Genomic DNA, 19,755 nt, shown 5'->3' on the forward strand with positions numbered 1-19,755 from the left:
TCCATTTATAATTTCTGAAGTTTGAGCAGTTTGCTGTTTTCAAAATCTTTTGACCTCACACCCTAACTTTACACATTGACTATAATTTATCAAAACTTAATGGTTAAGGGTGAGTGTATATCAGTTACCAAGAACAATATTCTGCATTTCCAGTAAGGAAATTTGTTTCATAATAGCCCTGGTCCAATAATTTCCAAACAAGTACCCTGTTTGTACTGAAAATAACATCAACCTTCAGTATATAAATAATTTAGGATACTAATAAAAGTAGACACTGCTATAAATTCAGAGGATAGAATGAAAATTGGAGACAATTTTGCTTAGTCAATAATGAGAAAACAGGTAAGAGGGTTGTCTGTCCCATGGTCAATGTCCGAGCATCCCCTTGCCATTCATGTCTGATCTAGCCAATCAGCATTCTTAGGAGCTTTGCACGTGTGCACATCTGTCATTTCATGGCATTCCTTACAGCGGACCACACAACACCAGTGAAATTTACATTCACATTTCGTCACTCGCATGACACGGGATGTGTCATAGCCCCGTCCACAACACATCACTTCGCATCCATCCATTCCTCGAGAGGTCCTGTTACACACTCTGCCTGCCGTACCTAAAGAACCTGGCAAATAAGAAATAAATATCACAGTTCTTTACAATGCTGAAAACAAGTAACTGATAGTTGACACAACAATTTCCCTTTAACACTGAAGAATAAGTTCTCACACATGAAGAACCTGCAGTGTGTTTAAAAATGCTGTGCTATATGAACCATGATAAAGATTATATTTCTACTGTTTCTCAGTCCAGTTTTCAGTATCTGATTAGCATGCAGCTGTCTGATATATGATAGCACACAAAGATATCAAACTGTGGCCTGTCATTCTGTTTGACTGTGAATGATTAATGAGGCAATTTATCTCCACTTTACATTGTAATGTTAAAGTTGGCAGGTGATCCATTTTAAAAACTGAACATTTACTGATCTGTTATAAAGTAAAAAGGTATATTCTCTGATGGAAAAGAGTGCATGATTTTGATTGTCTAGGAAAGTAAAGGCTTTGTCTTAGTTTAAAACAGTGGTCAAGGGAAGCTCAGAGGACAGCTTAGGATCTGCTTCAACATTTTCTTGAGTACGTATATATTTTTCTCTCTTAATTGTTTCCCTCTTCCCCTGAAGCCATTGCCTTTTGCTGGGCTGTACATCTGTGTTCATCAGAGCCCTCTGGAACCTCATTCATCTGGTTATTCTTCACTTAGGAACCTAGATAGTGGGTCACAATAAGCTCATTAACCATTAAAAACATCACAGCTGAGTCCCATTTTTTCCTCACCCAGTGGCCAAATCACATGTGCTTTCCAGCAGTGGTCACTGGATAATGATCAGGAGTTGCAGCTCCTCCTGCTTGGATTGGAGTTTCCTTATGTTCTTGGGCTGAGATTCACAAATGCAAGACAGGCTGAAAGTTAAGCCACAATCCCAGGATTGTATGGCCATACCTTTGCCACAAACTGGAAAAACCTTATTAACTAGTTTAAAATTCCAACTACATTATGATAAGAACTCACACTAATTTATTACATACATTTAGAAACCAAGAACAATATTAAATATTTGTAACTTCACTCATAAATCAGCAGAATTGCCAAGCAATTATAGTCTTGTATTTCTTGTTCAAGAGAATGGGTTGGGTGTAAAATTGGTCTACACCAGCAGTGCAAAATGGGCTCACAGTGAATTGGCAGTCAAGTTTTCACCATGCCACTTCTTATTTTTCATTAACTTGGAAAAGATTTTTAATTTCAAGCCATGTAAAAATGAAAGTAGAACTAGGAATCAAGGTACCAAAAAGAAGTTGAACTGTCATTCTGTGACCTTCAGTGAAAAGATGATCAGACACGGTGAAAAATTAGCTGCGAGCCCATTTCGCACTGCTTGCATAGATCAATTTCACTCCCAGTATCTTACTGTCAGGAAGGAACAGAACATACAAACTTAAGAATGCACCATCGGTTAAGGCTAGAGGTTGCAAAAATGATAGAAAGATAGAATCAAAGGCACTCAGTTGAATGCACACAGCATTCGCAACAAGATAGATAAATTGACAACACAAATGGAAATAAGCAGGTATGGACTAATTGCCAATATGGAGACATGGCTCCAGGGTGACCACGGTTGGGAACTGAATGTTCAAGGGTCTTTGACATTTAGGAAGGATAGGCAAGAAGGAAAAGGGGGTGGGCAATGCTGTTAATGAAGGATGAGATTAATACATTAGTGAGAGAGGATCTTAGATCGGAATCTGATCAAGATGTAGAATCAGCTTGGGTGGAGCTAAGAAACAGCAAAGGACAGCAAACATTGGAGGAGTTGTTTATAGGCCACCGAATAATAGTAGTAATGTAGAGCGTGACATAAATCAGGAAATTTGAAGTGCATGTAACAAGGGTACTAAAGTAATTATGGGGGACCTCAAACAACATATAGACTGAGTAAACCTAACTAGCACTAATCCTGTGAAGGATGAATTTCTGGAATGTATACGAGATGGTTTTCTAGAATAGCATGCTGAGGAACCAACTAGACAGCATGCAATTTTAGATCTAGTATTATGCAATGAGAAAGGGCTAATTAATAATCTCACTGTAAAGGAGCCTCTAGGGAAGAATGACCATAATATGATAGAATTTTACATTAAGTTTGAAAGTGATATAGTTCAATCCAAAACTAGAGTCTTAAACCTTATCAAAGGAAACCTCAAAAGAATGAGGGGGCAAGTTGGCTATGATAGATTGGGAAACTACATTAAAACTACATTACCTTAGACAGGCAATGGCTAGTGTTTGAAGAATTAATACATGGTTTACAACAAATATACATTCCTTTGAGGCACAAAAACCCAGCAGGAAAGGTGATCCAACAGAAAACACAGACTAGGAATAAAGGGGTCATTCTCAGGATGGCAGGCTGTGACTAGAGGGATACCGCAAAGAGCGAAGCTTGGGCCCCAGCTATTCACAATCTTTATCAATGGTTTGGAAGTCGGGGGCAAAATGTAATATTTCCAAGTTTGCTAATGACACAAAACTAGGTGGGAATGTAGGCTGAGGAGGCTGCAAAGCGGCTTCAAGGGGGTTTAGACAGGCTAAGTGAGTGAGTAAGAACATGGCAGATGGAGTTTAATGTAGAAAAATGTGAAGTTATCCACTTTGATAGAAAAAACAGAAATGCAGAGTACTTCCTAAATGGTGAGAGATTGGGAAGAGTTGATGTCCAAAGGGACCTGGGTGTCCTTGTTTGTAAGTCCTTGAAAGCTAACATGCAGGTGCAACAAGCAATTAGGAAGGTAAATAAAATGTTGGCCTTTAATACAAGAGTATTCGCATAAAGAAGTCTTGCTGCAATCACGTAGAGCCTTGGTGAGACCACACTAGGAGTATTGTGCATAATTTTTGTCTCCTTGCTTAGGGAAGAATATACAAGTCATAGAGGCAGTGCAAGGAAGAATCACCAGACTGATCCCTGGGATAGTGGGATTGTCCTATGAGGAGAGATTGAGGAGACTGGGCCTGTATTCTCTAGAATTTAGAAGAATGAGAGGCGATCTCATTGAAGCATACAGAATTCTCACAGGACTCAATAGGGTAGTGACAGGAAGGATGTTTCCCCTGGCTGGAGGTAGGGGTGGGGGAGGGGGTGGGGTCTAGAGCCAGGGTACACAACTTCAGAATAAGATGTAGGCCATTTAGAACTGAGATGTGGAGGAATTTCTTCACTCAGGGGGTGTTCAGTCTTTGGAATTCTCTACCCCAGAAGGCTGTGGAGGCTTAGTCATTGAGTATATTCAAGACAGAGACAATAGATTTTTAGATATTAAAGATATCAAGGGATATGGGGATAGTGCAGGAAAATGGAGTTAAGGCAGAGGTTCAGTCATGATCTAATTGAATGGCAGATCAGGCTCGAGGGGCCAAATGGTCTACTCCTGCGCCTTTTTCCTATGTTCCTATGCTTGGGTCTGCATTTCCTAATGGCAGAGACTCAAGCAGGTAGTGCTAATATTACAACGGAACAAATAAGCTTACATTACTACTTTCATTTCACAAGTCCACAATTCACAACTATGACATTCTGACAAATTAACAAAGATTATCTTATAAAGGGACAATGGACATTATCATGTAATATCTCTGACAGGGGGTTCATTTTCAAATTTTGAAATGTTGTTTAATGTTTTAGATGTTAAGTTTCAATTACAAGGGCAGTGTTGATTTATTGACTTATATCCACTGGGAACTGGAAAAAGACGGTTCAAATACATTTAGTTGGAACCTTCATGTTAAAATTTGATTGTAAACTCCTTTGTTTGGACTGACTTTTTAACCCATCATTATGTCAGTATCGCCAATGATTGCGCTGAAACATTTCTACAATCTTCCTTTTAATATCTATTTAGTAGCTCTATATGTTTCTTTTCATCACCTAACCTTTTTTGATAAGCCTGCTAATATCTTAAAGTTTACAGAGGCCACTGTGAGAGCAGATGGTGAACTCCAGCTTTATTCATATGGACAGCATTTCTGGATGCTGTCGTGTGTTAATCTAATGTGATGTGCCGTCAGTCAGCAGAGAAATGATCCATGAAAGTGGAGCTTTTGAAAAGCATTGTGCTTCTAATCCATACCAGCTCAATGTAATCTAGTCATGGTGGCACTTGGTGCTTTTTTTTGACCACACTGGAGGCATAAATGAGTGATACAAACAATTTTCAAATGCATGGTGCTCTAAGCACAGAAAATCAGATTCCCCTTACTTGAGGCTTATAGTGCTTGCAAGTAGCAATTGAAAATAAGTCAACAAATGAAGGTGGAATGTGTAAGAGAACAATGAAATTAAAAACTGGTTTTAGAAAAGAGTTACATTGCTGATTCCACTGTTTATTTTGGCCAGAACCCTAGCTTAGAGATAGATTATTATCATCAATGTCCATATTACTAATTTTTCAGAAAAGCTGTTCTTTCTACTATAAAAATGCAACATTTTAAACAGATTTTTAATTATCTTGCAAGCCCCCATCAACAAAATGACTTAGCACCACCAGAAGCAAAATGCCTGTTGGGATTCATATATGAAAGCACATATCATTGGTAGAAGCAGAGATTGGGTGTCCACGTAGGTACCCTTAAATGATCAACCTGGATTATAAGTCATCATAGTATGGAAGCCAGAAACCATTGATTAAGAACCTATAGATCTTCTGAGTAGAGGAATTTGATGGAAGTTGTCTCTGGAATGCAAGCAAAGAAGGATTGGTTTCAAGCTGGATGTAGTACAAAATGGCCTTGGGTGGCTGAACAAAGCATTATTAGAGTTCTGATTTCCTGTTCCTTTCACAAATATCCCAATGTAATGTATGGTATTCTTGGTTGGTTCTTGTCTGTTCTGAACAGATGCAGCATCTTTTTAACAGTTAGCAAATGAAAACAAGCATTGTGGCACCAAGGCTCGTTGTGGCTTTCCTGCACTGGGAGACAGAAGGGCACTAAAAAAATAGCCACACTACCAAAACGCAATAACTCAAGTTTCGACCAAGCAAAACAAAAAAAAAACTATAAATGCTCAAGTCTAGAGTAAATAAACTAAGGAAGCTGTAGACTGTGGAACCTTGAGACCTGTGAGAACACTGGCTGCCCAAAGAGGTCTCACCAATCCATACTAGAGGTAAATGTTCAAGTTTTATGGATAAGACAGGGAACCCTCTCTGGGAACTGAATTCTGAAGCAGTTAGGGTTGAATTTGAAATAATGCTGCCGTGAAACAGAGTATTAAACTGCAGCTTTAAAAAGTGGAATATTTTGATTAAATTACAGAATGGAAATATGGAATACAACTCTTATAATTTTGATTAAAGCCTTTGATATAAACAGCCTCAAAAATTTATTCCTTCATAAATCTGCCAATAATGAGTGTGTTGGCAATAGTTGAGAAAATGTGGTGCCTGAGTGGCTGCAGTATCTGTGTTTATGCTGTCATAACATGTCACAGAATTAGCAACTGTGCTATCATCATTAGACAGTTAATCATCATTTGTGCCTTCAGACCACAGAATTATTCTCAGATTCCAAAATAAATGAACAGCTGTGTGAACTCTATAAATGTACTGTGGGGTCTTTTTCGGATATTCGTGGAATAAAAGGATCAATAAAAAATGCAGGAAATGGGATCTTGGACACTGGTGGAAAAGGCAGTCATCTTCTCACTCACCATGAATACAGGAATGTGCACAAACCTGACCAATGATAGACACTCCATTGGAATTCAGAACCATAAAAGATGAGAAAAAGGCCAGGAAAAGGGTGTTTAAAAAAAATCAACAAAGTCAATTTTATAGATAAAATTATTCACGTCTAAAATGGCAGTTACATAAGTTTCAGATATGCATTGAGGTAAAAGTGGAGAATCAGTTTGGTGATCTTATCGCACAGTACATGACACGAGGTGCTTCAACTGTAGCCCTGTTTGAAATTAGCTCCCTCAGCACTAACCAAAAGTTGAACCTGCGATCTTACAACTTGGATGGTTTAGCACTTTAACCCATTATATGTTTTTTTTTAAAAAAGATTTGGTGCTAATGGAGAGTCAACAGGCCTATTGTTCTGCCTTAACAATAAAATTACTGAATAGTGTTCTCTTTAGTCAGAGCACAACTTGGGGGGCCAGCGGTATAATGTTGCTATTGGTGGGTACCATCCAGGGACTGGTAGTGTAATGTAACTGGTTTCTAAATGGCTATACACTGTAGATAATATTACCATTACATTCATAAATCTTAAATATCAAAGTCAGTTGTAGTCTCTGAGGTCTACTAAATGCTTACATGTGCAGTCTTTTTGAAAAAGAATACAAAACCATGGGCAGGATTTTTAGGTTGGCGCCTGGGTGCCAATTAATGGCCAGCCAGTGTGAAGCACGTGCTGAAATGTTCAACACTACCAAGGTGGGGGCAGGGTTGCATGGTGGGTGCTGACGTAAGCATGGGTGTGGTCAAGCACTCAGTGAAAGCTCCCTGAAGGCAGAGAGCTGCCTTAGGGAGCTGAAGACTTTAAAACCAAAAAATAAAGTTTTTAAAATCCGAAAAAAAATGTGCATGCATCACAATCGGTCACCTGAAATAAACATGATGAAAATAATAAAAAACAAAAACAGAATTACCTGGAAAAACTCAGCAGGTCTGGCAGCATCGGCGGAGAAGAAAAAAAAAACAAAAAAACTGCGGATGCTGGAAATCCAAAACAAAAACAGAATTACCTGGAAAAACTCAGCAGGTCTGGCAGCATCGGCGGAGAAGAAAAGAGTTAAATAATGTCCATACATTTTTATTTTTTAAATTTAGTAATGGGAGCCTTACCCGCCCTTGGATGAGGTTTGTTGAAAAATGCAAAGGCCGCCCAGCAGATTTGCCCGTCCGCCAACCGTAAGGTTGCTCAGATCGTGGAAAATCGGAGACTATTACAACTTAAATTCCCTTAATTGGCCTCTTAATTGTCAGCGGATGCACACAAAAGTCAGAATCATGCCCGCTGACCAAAATAGCATGCAGGATGACGTTGAGACGCTCGCCTGACATCATCCTGCCTGATTTTGCGACTGATCAGGTCGGGTGCACGCCCACACCGACCTAAAAATTCTGCCCTGTGTTTCATTATTTGGTCAGCGTGCTCTGTGGACACAGAAGAGTTAGCCCCATTAAGAACGCTAGCTGCGTTTGGCATCATTGAACCCCCACTATCAACATCCTGGGGATTACCAATGATGAGCAACTGAACTGGACTAGCCATATAAATACTGTGGCTACAAGAGCAAGTCAGAGACTAGGAATCCAGCAATGAGTAATTCACCATCTGACTCCCCAAAGCTTGTCCACCATCTACAAGGCACAAGTCAGGAGTATGATGGAATACCTGTGTGGCTCGAATGTTACTTGCCACTTGTCAGCCCAAACCTGGATATTGTCCAGGTCTTGCTGCATTTGGACATGAACTGCTTCAGTATCTGAGGAGTCGCGAATGGTGCTGAACATTGTGCAATAATCAGTGAACATCCCCACTTCTGACCTTATGATGAAAGGAAGGTCATTGATGAAACAGCTGAAGACGGTTGGGCCTAGGACACTAACCTGAGGAACTCCTGCAGTGACGCACTGTAATATTCATGCCATACAGGTGCCAGGCATCGACCATCTCCAACAAGAGACAATATAACCATCGCCCCTTGACATTCAATCGCGTTATCATCGCTGAATCCCCTGCTGTCAACAGCCTGGGGGTTACTATTGACCAGAAATTGAACTGGACTAGCCATATAAATACTATGGCTAAAAGAGCAGGTCAGAGGCTCAGAATCTTTCAGTGAGTAAATCACCTCCTGATTCCCCAAAGCCTTGCCCACCATCTACAAGGCACAAGTCAGGAGTGTGATGGAATACTCTCTGCTTGCCTGGATGAATGCATCTCCAACAACACTCAAGAAGCTTGACACAATCCAAGACAAAGCAGCCCACTTGATTGGTACCTCATCTGTAAACATTCACTCCCTCCACCACCGACGCACAGTAACAACAGTGTGTACCATCTACATGATGCACTGCAGCAACTCATTAAGGCTCCTTAGACAGCACCTTCCAAAACCTATGACCACTACCATCTAGAAGGACAAGGGCAGCAGATATATGGGAACACCACCACCTGGAATTTCCCCTCCAAGCCACTCACCATCCTGACTTGGAAATATATTGACATTCCTTCACTGTCGCTGTGTCAAAATCCTGGAACTCCCTTCCTAACAGCACTAGGGTGTACCTACACCACATGGATTGCAGTAGTTCAAGAAGGCAGCTCACCACCACCTTCTCAAGGGCAACTAAGGATGGGCAATAAATGCTGGCCCAGCCAGCAGCACCCACATCCCATGAATGAATAAAAAAATATGCTTTTCCCTGACATTTATTGACAAACAATGCATGCTGAAATGAAAGGCATATTCACCCATCTCAACATTTTCACCATATCGTACTGCCAATTTGATACCAGATTTACATAGGTATTGTTGTAGGCCCAAATCAATGCACCTGTACACTTATAAGTTAAATTACTCTTTTATTCTTTCATGGGACGTGGGCATCACTGGCTAAGCCAGCATTTATTGCCCATTCCTAATTGCCCTTGAGAAGGTGGTGGCGAGCTGCTTTCTTGAACCATTGCAGTTCATCTGGTATCTGGTACAACTTCAGCAGCTTGCTAGGCCATTTCACAGAGGAGTTAAAACTGAACCATGTTGCTGTGGGTCACAAGTCACACGTAGGCCAGACCAGATATGGAGGGCAGATTCTCTTCCCTAAAGGGCATCAGTGAATCAGATGGGTTTTCCAACAATTGATGATAGATTTATGGCATCATTATCAAGATTAACTTTCAATTCCAGATTTACGAAAAATAACAACTTTTAAAAAAAGCTTATTAATTTAGAATTTTAAATTCCACCAATTATTGTGATGGGATTTGCACGCACGCTCCCACAAGCATTAACTTAGACCTCTAGCTTACCAGAGCAGTAACATTACCGCTACATCACCATCTCCCCAATAAATGACTGAATGGCAGAAATCAGAGTGCTGAACAATGGGTGTGACTGAGTTAACTCACCGTATTAACTGAAAGCTTATAATTCCACAATACTAATTTTCGTAAACCTCACCTCAACAACAAGTGACTTGCACATAAAGCCCATCTAGAATTTGTCACATTATCATTCTGCTAAGTGTATGATTATTATGCAACAAAGAATGCTCAATGTAAAGGTTGCTCAACCAGTATAAAAGTTGCTCAGTCAATGTAACTCTTTTGAGTACAAACCCATTTCCATCTGTTTCAGATGAAGTTACATTGTTTCATAGTTTGCCATTGTAAGATTTGAACTCTTGATCTTGGGGTTATAAACCCACTACCATAACCACTTGGCTATTTAGGCCAAGCCTTGCTCAGTCACCTTAAAGGTTGCTCAGTTAATACTGTGTAAACGGTGCTCAGCTGATGCAAAGGTTACTTATGGTAGCTCAAGTTTGAGTTCCAGGGCGACTGCTACTCTTCTCCTCATAGGCAAACTTCAATGATATTTTGATTGGATCATCAAGGAGAGCATCATATGTAAGTGTAATGTTGGAATGGAGATAGGAAACTTACCATCATTTTTATTTATCTAACCTGAATCATGTTCCTACCAGCTGTTAGCAGTGTTGAAACTATGATGACCTGCTGATTGCAGCAAATGAGAAAAAGGAGCAAAAATGGAAGAAAGGAAAAAAAAAGATAGAATTTGATTTTATCTTACGCCTTTCACGGCCACCAAAAGTCTCAAGTGCTTTACAACTAATAAAGTACTTTTGGGGCAGGATTTTTCAGGTGCTGGGGTTTCCTGCACTACCACCTGAAGAGTCAGTGGGAAACACATCCCCGCTAATCATCTGTAACCAGTGACCTGCAGCCATTTAACACTCCTTGTCTAAGTGCCAGGATCCACAGGACCAGGTGGGTATGGGGCCTCACGGTGAGGGTGCAAGAGGAGACCGAGGGGTAGTAGGGAGAGGGGACAAGAGGATTGTGAGGTGAAGGCCCTGCGGGGAGGGATCATCCAGGGGGCAGACCTTGGCAGGGGGCATCAGATCTGGAAAGGGGGCCAGTGATTGAGGCACCCCTCCCCTTTCCCACATGAGGTCCCAGCAAGATGATCTGCCGGGCTTCCCTTCTCACCCTCCACCTCTTCCTGCGGGCTGAAAAATTGTAACCTGGATAAAAGTGACCCAGTAATTAACCACTTAATGGCCTCAGTTGGATTGGTGAGTGGGCAGGCAGGTGGGTGGGAGGTGGTGGGAAGGCCAGCCTTGGAATTTTACAGGCCCACTTGCTTACAAACCCACTAGCAAGAGACTGTAAAAATCTGCCCTTGAAGTGTAGTCACCATTGCAATGTAGGAAACGCAGCAAGCTCCTATAAAGAACTATGTAACAATGATCAAATAATCTGTTTTTTGTGATGTTAATTGAGAGACAATTATTGGCTACGACACCAGGGATAACTCCACTGCTCCTTTTCGATATAATCCCAGGGATCTTTTATGTCCACCTGAGAGGGCAGATGGGGCCTTAGTTTAAGGTCTCATGCAAAATATTGCACCTCCAACAGTGCAGCACTCCCGTTAAACTGCACTGGATTACCAGCCTTGATATTTATGCTCAAGTCCTGGAATGGTACTTGAACCCACAATTTTCTGACTCAGGCAAGAGAGTTACCAACTGAGCCATGGCTGACACTACTCTTACAAAGTAAATAAAGATATTTTGAACTAAAATACATTCTGTATAAAATACAGAAAATTATAAGGTTCAAGTGCCATTGGCAATTGACATTTAAGTTCATTCATATTTAAGGTTCAGAAATGATTTTGGATTTGCATCTATGCTATACTTGTACAGAATAGGTGTCAGAGCCTGATCTGACTTGGAAATGGAGGAAGGATCATATCCCAGAGATTCTCACTCTAACTCTGGAATCTGACTGCAATGATATAATATCTAAAGCATCAATGCACAGTGAAAGTTGCTTTACCTAGCATTATATTTGTAATGAAGGAGAATCATTGATAAATTACTGTGGGCTGAACAGGAGGCTTCCTATCTTGTATACTGCTTGGAACACCTTCGTTGAGCCTCACTTTAACCACCTACTGTCATGCTCAGAAGTCATGAGAAGTCCAAATGTTTGCCAGTGATATTTTTTCAGCTTCCAGCTGCAAGCAGCATAATGAACATTCTGTGGTAGGACAATGTATTGCTTACTGGAATGAGTTATCTGTCCAGTGAAGGAGTCTACACTTACCTACCCTCTCTTTTCTTGTGGCAGTTAGTTACAATCTGACATGGGAGAACAGAGTAGACAGACTAGGGACATTGAAACGTTCAGTACTGAAGTTAACCATATTCTTAAAGTAAATAGGATACTACTGACCATACTCTGCACCAGTTAGACATTTATAATCATTCTTCCATCAGTGTTCAGAAATGATAAAAATCAGATGATTTCTGGTGCTTCTTTCATCAGATAAAATCCTAAATTATTGTTGGTAATATGGTGTCCAGCTATTACTGGCAATAAAATCTTGGGAAAATCATTCTCACTCTTAAGACAGAAGGGAGAAATCTTTGAACTGTATATAACCTATGCTATACTTGATTTGCAAAGCTCAATGCTAACATTGCAAAGATTTGATAACATTTGAATTTCCCAACACTGACATTTCTCACTTTCAGTACAAGTTTTAATCTGATTTTTTAAAAAAATCTTAAAGTGAACTTAATGCAATACTAAATGGCACACTCTATATTGCAGGAGTTTGGGTATAGACCAAAATTCTTCATTGGGATATGCCAGCCATTAGATTATGGAAAGATATGATAGAACTTCTTAAAATTATGAAAGAATGGGACCAAGTAGATGGAAGTAGACTGTGTCCTAGCAAGTGAGGGGTCTATAGTGAGGGGCCATACATTTAAGATTAAATGCAAGAGATTTAGAATAGAAAACAAGAGAAGCTTCTTCACAGTCAATTGTGAGACAGCAGAATTCATTTCCATTATTAGTATTTGAAACAAAACTATGTCAACATTAGATTGGATAGTTGAAGGATGGAATATGGGAACTGGTGGGTCAATTTAATTAGAACAATTTGCTTAGATGGAGGGTAAATGCTGACATAGATTAGCTGAGCCAAATGGATTGTTTCATATTGTATCTTCTATGTATTTCTAAGTCCATTATTTTTAACTGAATTTCACAAATACTAATGGGAGTTTTGGGTTAGGAAAGGGTTAAGCCTATGATGTTCCATTTTGCAATTACAGTTTTCTAGACAGGTCGTTTTTGGTGCTATACCAGTAGAACCTTTCACTTTATACCTATAATACATTGTTGCCAATTCTTGACGGTGCTTTGCATTTCATGGTTCAGTGGGTTGGTGTCTAGCGGATCTGACTGTGAAATTTGTCTTTGACACATTACAGTTCTGCCAGGTCAAGTGAAAGGTATAAAGGAAAGGAAAATCATCAGCAGATGTTGTGGTGGAAATATTCCACAGACATTCTTCATTTTCAACACATTTACTGCTATTTGTATGTAATGAAGCTAACAGATGTCACAAAAATAGACTCAACATGAAGACCATGAATGTCAATTCTTCACGAATGTCATAAATTGCCCTTTAATCTTATTGGTATAATTTTTGCACCCATTTCTATATTTTAATTAAATTATGTACTGCTTAAAAAGTCCCAAAATTTTTGTACAAACTGTTACCTGTATCATTAAATAGTTACAGTTCCTATGGCGCTGCAAAACACAAAGTATATTTTAGTGTCAGCTACCCTTGGCAACAGAGAACATTGCAGAAAATGAAAAAAAAACGTGTGAAAAATTTTCTAATGAAGTAATATTTTCCTGCCATTTGTAACCTTGCAGTTGCATTCTGGCAAACTCGACAGGAGATTGTAATATATTCTGATGGATTACCACATGGACTTTAAAGAAAGCAAGTGTGTGCCAACAAAAAGTGTGAGTAAAACAAAAGCATGAATTTGCAAGATGTTATGCAAACATTTCCAGGGTACACCAATGTTTGCTTTAGGACTGTAAAATTTGCAGAGACGATTGAACACTGTATCTTTGCCAAGAGTTATGTAGACGTAACCTAGTATTAGAAATACTGCTCCCACTGTCAAAAGACTGCCACCCACAGTTACTCAAAACAAAACATTATTGAAGTACAATCTAATTTTTTTCTTTCCAGCAGTCACTGCAATTAAAAATATTGGAAAGATGGAATTTTGGATGGAGTAATACAATGCACTTGGGGAAACCTGTTGCATCCGGTCAAGTTATAACAACTGCGTATTTTGTCCGCTACAAAATTTTCACTAGTGAACGCATGAAAGGTTGTAATTGACACTGACTACTGCATAGTGTGATTGCTGAATTCAAACTGATATCATGGTAAAACATGTATTAAATATGCTGAGATTGAAAGAACCAGGGTGGGGTTATCATTTGATCTTCATTTTCAATGGAACTCTCTCCTGTCTATCTCAAATGCTCTTAAAACTGCATTTGGCATAATAGTATGGAAGTATATCTTTTCATAACAATAGACTCAAAGGTTTCAATACTTCTAGTCTTAAATGATACCCAAGTTATATATGTATATATGGAGTGTAATACATAAGGTCTGTCTCCTGACTTAATTCTCTCCTATGAATATCAGGAAAACTGACTTCTTAGCTTTTCTTCTGTAAGGAAGCCAAAAGTGGCATTTACTGAAGCAAAATCAGCACTGCTACCAACTTGTGAGAGGCAGTGGTGTAGTGGTATTGTCACTAGACTAATAATCCAGAGACCCAGAGTAATGCTCTGGGGACCGAGGTTTGAATCCCACCATGGCAAATGGCAAAATTTAGTTCAAGTCTGATGGTGACCATGGAACCATTGTTGATAGTTGTAAAAACCCACCTGGTTCACTAATGTCCTTTAGGGAAGGAAATTTGCTGTCCTTACCTTGTTTGGCCAATATGTGACTCCAGATCCACTTAACTGCCTTCTGAAATGGCCTCACAAGCCACACAGTTGTATCAAACTGCTAAAAAGCCTAAAAGGAATGAAACCAGATGGACGACCTGGCATCAACCTAGGCACCGGAATTGATAATGGCCAACTCAGTCTTGTTGACCCTGCAAAGTCCTCCTTACTAACATCTGGGGGCTAGTGCCAAAATTGGGAGAGCTGTCTCATACACTAGTCAACTAACAGCCCGACATAGTCATACTCACACTTAATGTCCCAGACACCACCATCACCATCCCTGGGAATGTCCTGTCCCACTGGCAGGACAGACCCAGCAGAGGCAGCACAGTGGTATACAGTCAGGAGGGAGTTGGCATGGGAGTCCTCAACATCGATTCTGGACCCCATGAAGTCTCATGGCATCAGGTCAAACATGGGCAAGAAACATCCAGTTGATTATGACCTACCGCAATGTCCCACCCACCTCCCCTCAGCTGATCAATCAATAGTCCACTATGTTGAACACTGAGGGTGGCAAAGGCGCAGAATGTACTCTGAGTGGGGGGCTTCAAAGTCCATCACCAAGAGTAGCTCGGTACACCACAACAGATCAAGCTGGCTGAGCCCTAAAGGACATAGCTGCTAGACTGGGTCGATGGCAAGTGGCAAGGAAACCAACAAGAGGCAAAAACATACTTGACCTCATCCTCACCAATCTACTTGCCACAGATGCATCTGTCCATGACAGTATCGGTAGGAGTGATCACTCTGTGGAGACAAAGTCGCATCTTCACATTGAGGGTACCCTCATCATGTTTTGTGGCACTACCACTGTGCTAAATGGGATAGATTTCGAACAGATCTAGCAACTCAAGACTGGTCAACCATGAGATATCCTGGGCCACCAGCAGCAGCAAAGTTGTATTCAACAACAATCTGTATCTTCATGGCCCGGCATATCTCCCATTCCACCATTGCCACCAAGCTGTGGGGTCAACCCTGATTCAATGAAGAGTGCAGGAGGACATGCCAGGAGCAGCACCAGACATACTTAAAAATGAGGTATCGACCTGGTGAAGCTATAACACAGGGCTACTTGCATACCAAACAGCATAACCAGCAAGTGATAGACAGAGCTAGGTGATTCCACAACCAACAGATCAGGTCCAAGCTTTGCAGTCCTGTCACATCCAGTCGTGAATGGTGGTGGACAATTAAACAACTCACTGGAGATGGACGCTCCACAAATAGCCCCATCCTTAATGATGGGGGAGCCCAGCACATCAGTGCACAAAATAAGGCTGAAGCATTTGCAACAATCTTCAGCCAGGAGTGCCAAGAGGATGATCCATCTTGATATCCTCCAGAGGTCTCCAGCATCACAGGTGCCAGTCTTCAGCAAATTTGATTCACTCAACGTGATATCCAGAAATGGCTGAAGGTGCTGGATACTGCAAAGGCTATGGGCCCTGACAATGTTCCAGCAATAATGCTGAAGACTTGTGCTCCAGAACTTGCCATTCCCCTAGCTAAGTTGTTCCAGTACATCTACCCGGCCACGTGGAAAATTTGCCAGGTATGTCCTGTACACGAAAAGCAGGACAAATCCAACCTGGCCAATCACTGCTCCATCAGTCCACTTTCAATCATCAGTAAAGTAATGAAAGGGGTCATCAACATTGATATCAAGCAGCACTCGCTTAGCAATAACCTACTCACTAATGCTCAGTTTGGGTTCCACCAGGGCCACTCAGTTCTTGACCTCATTACAGCCTTGGTTCAAACATGGACAAAAGAGCTGCACTCCACAGATGAAATTAGTGTGACTGCCCTTGACACCAAACTAGCATGTGACCAAGTGTGGCATCAAGGAGCCCTAGCAAAATTGGGGTCAATGGGAATCAGGGGGAAAACTCTCCACTGGTTGGAGCCATACCTAGCACAAAGGAAGATAGTTGTTCTTGTTGGAGGTCAATCATCTCAGCTCCAGGACATCACTGCAGGAGTTCCTCAGGGTAATGTCCTCGGCCCAACCATCTTCAGCTGCTTCATCAATGGCCTTCCTTCCATCATAAGGTCAGAAGTGGGGATGTTTGCTGGTGATTGAACAATGTTCAGCACCATTCACAACTCCTCAGATCTGAAGAAGTCCATGTCCAAATGCAGCAAGACCTGGACAATATCAATGTTTGGGCTGACAAGTGGCAAGTAACATTCATGCCAAACAAGTGCTAGGCAATGACCATCTGCAACAAGAGAGAGTCTAACCATCACCTCTTAACTTTCATTAGTATTACCATTGCTAAATCCCCCACTGTCAACATCCAGAAACTGAACTGGACTAGCCATATAAATACTGTGGCTACAGTCAGAGGCTTGGAATTTTGTGGTGAGTAACTCCCATTCTGACTCCCCAAAGCCTGTCCACCATCTATAAGGCACAAGTCAGGAGTGTGATGGAAAACTCTCCACTTGCCTGGATGAGTGGAGCTCCAACAACACTCAAGAAGCTTGACACATCCAGCACAAAGCAGCCCACTTGATTGGCACCCCTTCCACAAACATTCACTCCCTCCACCACCAATGCACAGTATCAGCAGTGTGTACCATCTACAAGATGCACTGCAGGACTCACCAAGCCTCCTGAGACAGCATCTTCTAACTCCATGACCACTACCATCTAGAAGGGCAAGGGCAGCAGACACATGGGAACTGCACCAGTTGGAAGTTCCCCTCCAAGCCACTCCCCATCCTGACTTGGAAATATATTGCTGTTCCTTCACTGTCGCTGGGCCAAAATTCTGGAACTCCCTCCCTAACAGCACTGCGAGTGTACCTACACCACATGGACAGCAGTGGTTCAAGAAGGCAGCTCACCACCACCTTCTCAAGGGCAATTAGGGATGGGCAAGCCCAGCCGTGATATCCACATCTCATGAACAAATAAAAAGAAAAATTCCATCTGCTACGTCAAATGGACAGTTTTGTCAATTAAGTCCAGAAAGCAAATCTGGAGTGAGCATGGTGATATTTTCTTATGCTTCACTCACAGAAGAATATTAGTGCTAAAGAATCGAACAGTTTCTCACTATTTGCACTTTCTGATAACTGCGCTGCTCTCTGGGTTGAATGCAATGTGAAGTTCCCTTTACTTTGCATTTATTGCTTCTAACTCAGAAGAACCTCCTTAATGTATGAATGCAACTTTTCCAATGGTGCTCGAAAGCTGCTATGCAATATGAATTCATGTTACATTGGGAGTCATAAAAACCAGGAGCTTTTATCTATTGTCAATTTGATTGAAATTTCTTTTTAACAGCCTTACTATCCCATCAATTTGAGTTGGATTCAAAGCCAACTCCCATGGGAGAAAGCAAGTCACTGACTCACAAACCATTTAGTTATAGTGCTTCTTATTTAAAAACATTCTGGTACTAATAGGAAACATTTAAGGAAGGGTATGTATTGTAATGTTATAATTTCAGGACAAATACAATATAAAGCTCCAGTGTAGGATTACACTGTGATTGCAGCAACCAGAATGGGTTTATATTCAGTGAAATATAACAAATAGTGGAGTGAGGGATTACCTGCTTCTCTGTCCATGACACAATAGTCTGGTGAATTCTCAAAATACACTAGGTCATTTTTCGTTGGCTTTTTAAAGTTCTTGTTTGCTACAGTAAAACCAGTCCCATCTTGGTTCATGATCACCTGGATAGCTCCATTGTATTTTCTCCGCAGGTAATTACCAGTTTTTTGAAAGTCTGCCATGGCAAGCCAGCAAGTTCGCAATGTACATGATCCGCTAACTCCGTGGCATTTACATTCGAGCTTCAGGAAGCGCTTTACAGCCTGCCAGGAAAATAACACAGTGTCTTCAGTTCTCAAAAACAATATCACTGAGGATCAATTCACTGGAGACATCAGCAGCAATACTCATGGCATAATAAGTAACTAACTGGTACTAGATGGACCTAACTGTAAATTAGATAGTATATACCTTAATTGCTGAGAACTATTACTATTTAATTCCTGTCATAACTCAATAGGCACAGTGGTGTTCTAATCCAATTGTTTGTGAATACATGTGTTGGAATTAAAGTTTTATTTACTTTTTATAAAGTACTTAAAATGTAATATATATTTTTTCTGTCTGTGTTCTCACTCGAAGCCTGGAAATAATGAGCATGAGAAACAGGATGGTTACCACCAAGAATCATTACTGCTGCTGTGCTGATGTTCACAGGGTTGTCAGCAACATTCCTACCCACAAGAATGAAAGATAATTTATTACAAGGAACTGATCTCTTCTCTAACCTATGGGTGGAGAATTAATTGATTGTTATACTTGGCGAGCGTCCTAAAAATGTCACATGCTCCATCCTAAGAGCTCAGAGCACTCTAATTCTGTGCTGGACACCTCAGATTTGGTGTGATTTTGACACTGTGTGGATTTGAAACAAAGCAGTTGATATTTTATCAAACCAGGGAATATCTGAAGTGCATAGCAGATCTATCAACATCAGAAAAGATCAAAGTTGTTAACTCTTCAGTGTTAGGCCCTTCATCAAAACTGACAAAGGGGCTACAGCCAAAACAACTTTTCTCTTTTCAGATGCTGGTTTCTTTCTAGTATTTTATGCTTTCACTTCAGATTTATAGGGCAGAGTTTTTCACTCGGCATGTGGGTGACCTGCTCCAGCATGAAATAGTGTGTTATGACGTTGCGCGAGAGTCGGAGGCGTGCCCGCCAACAATTAAGAGGCCTATTAAGGCCATTAAAGTAGCAATTAATGGAAATTTTTTTGTTGCCGCCCAATGTTACGATTGGTGGGGGGGGGTGAAGAGGCCAGGCGGCCTTTGCATTTTTCAGGAAACTTCACCCATGGGTGGGATGAGGTTTCCGTTATCAAATTTTTAAAAAAAGTATGGGCAGAATTTTCATCTTGTATATGTTCAGGTGACTGATTCTGATGCATGGACATTTTTTCCAGATTTTAAAATCTGTTTTTATTGCAGTTAAACTCTTCAGCATCCTGAGGCAGCTCTCTGCCTTCAGAGAGCTTTCAATCTGCGCTTCACCCGCGCCAG

At 40.8% G+C, this 19,755-nt stretch overlaps 1 protein-coding gene across 1 annotated transcript in view; it reads right to left on the bottom strand.

Annotated features, from left to right (window-relative positions):
* Positions 1-392: 392 nt before the first annotated feature.
* Positions 393-19,755, bottom strand: part of wnt2 (wingless-type MMTV integration site family member 2) — a 29,728-nt gene continuing 10,365 nt past the window's right edge. The window contains exons 4-5 of the mRNA XM_041215934.1: positions 18,252-18,516; positions 393-622 (exon numbers count right to left, since the gene is read on the bottom strand). Of these exons, the coding sequence (XP_041071868.1) occupies positions 393-622; positions 18,252-18,516 (495 nt within the window). The remainder of the gene's footprint in view (positions 623-18,251; positions 18,517-19,755) is intronic.

The sequence above is a fragment of the Carcharodon carcharias genome, chromosome 21 (genome assembly GCF_017639515.1).
Source record: "Carcharodon carcharias isolate sCarCar2 chromosome 21, sCarCar2.pri, whole genome shotgun sequence".
In the NCBI taxonomy this organism is placed as follows: domain Eukaryota; kingdom Metazoa; phylum Chordata; class Chondrichthyes; order Lamniformes; family Lamnidae; genus Carcharodon; species Carcharodon carcharias.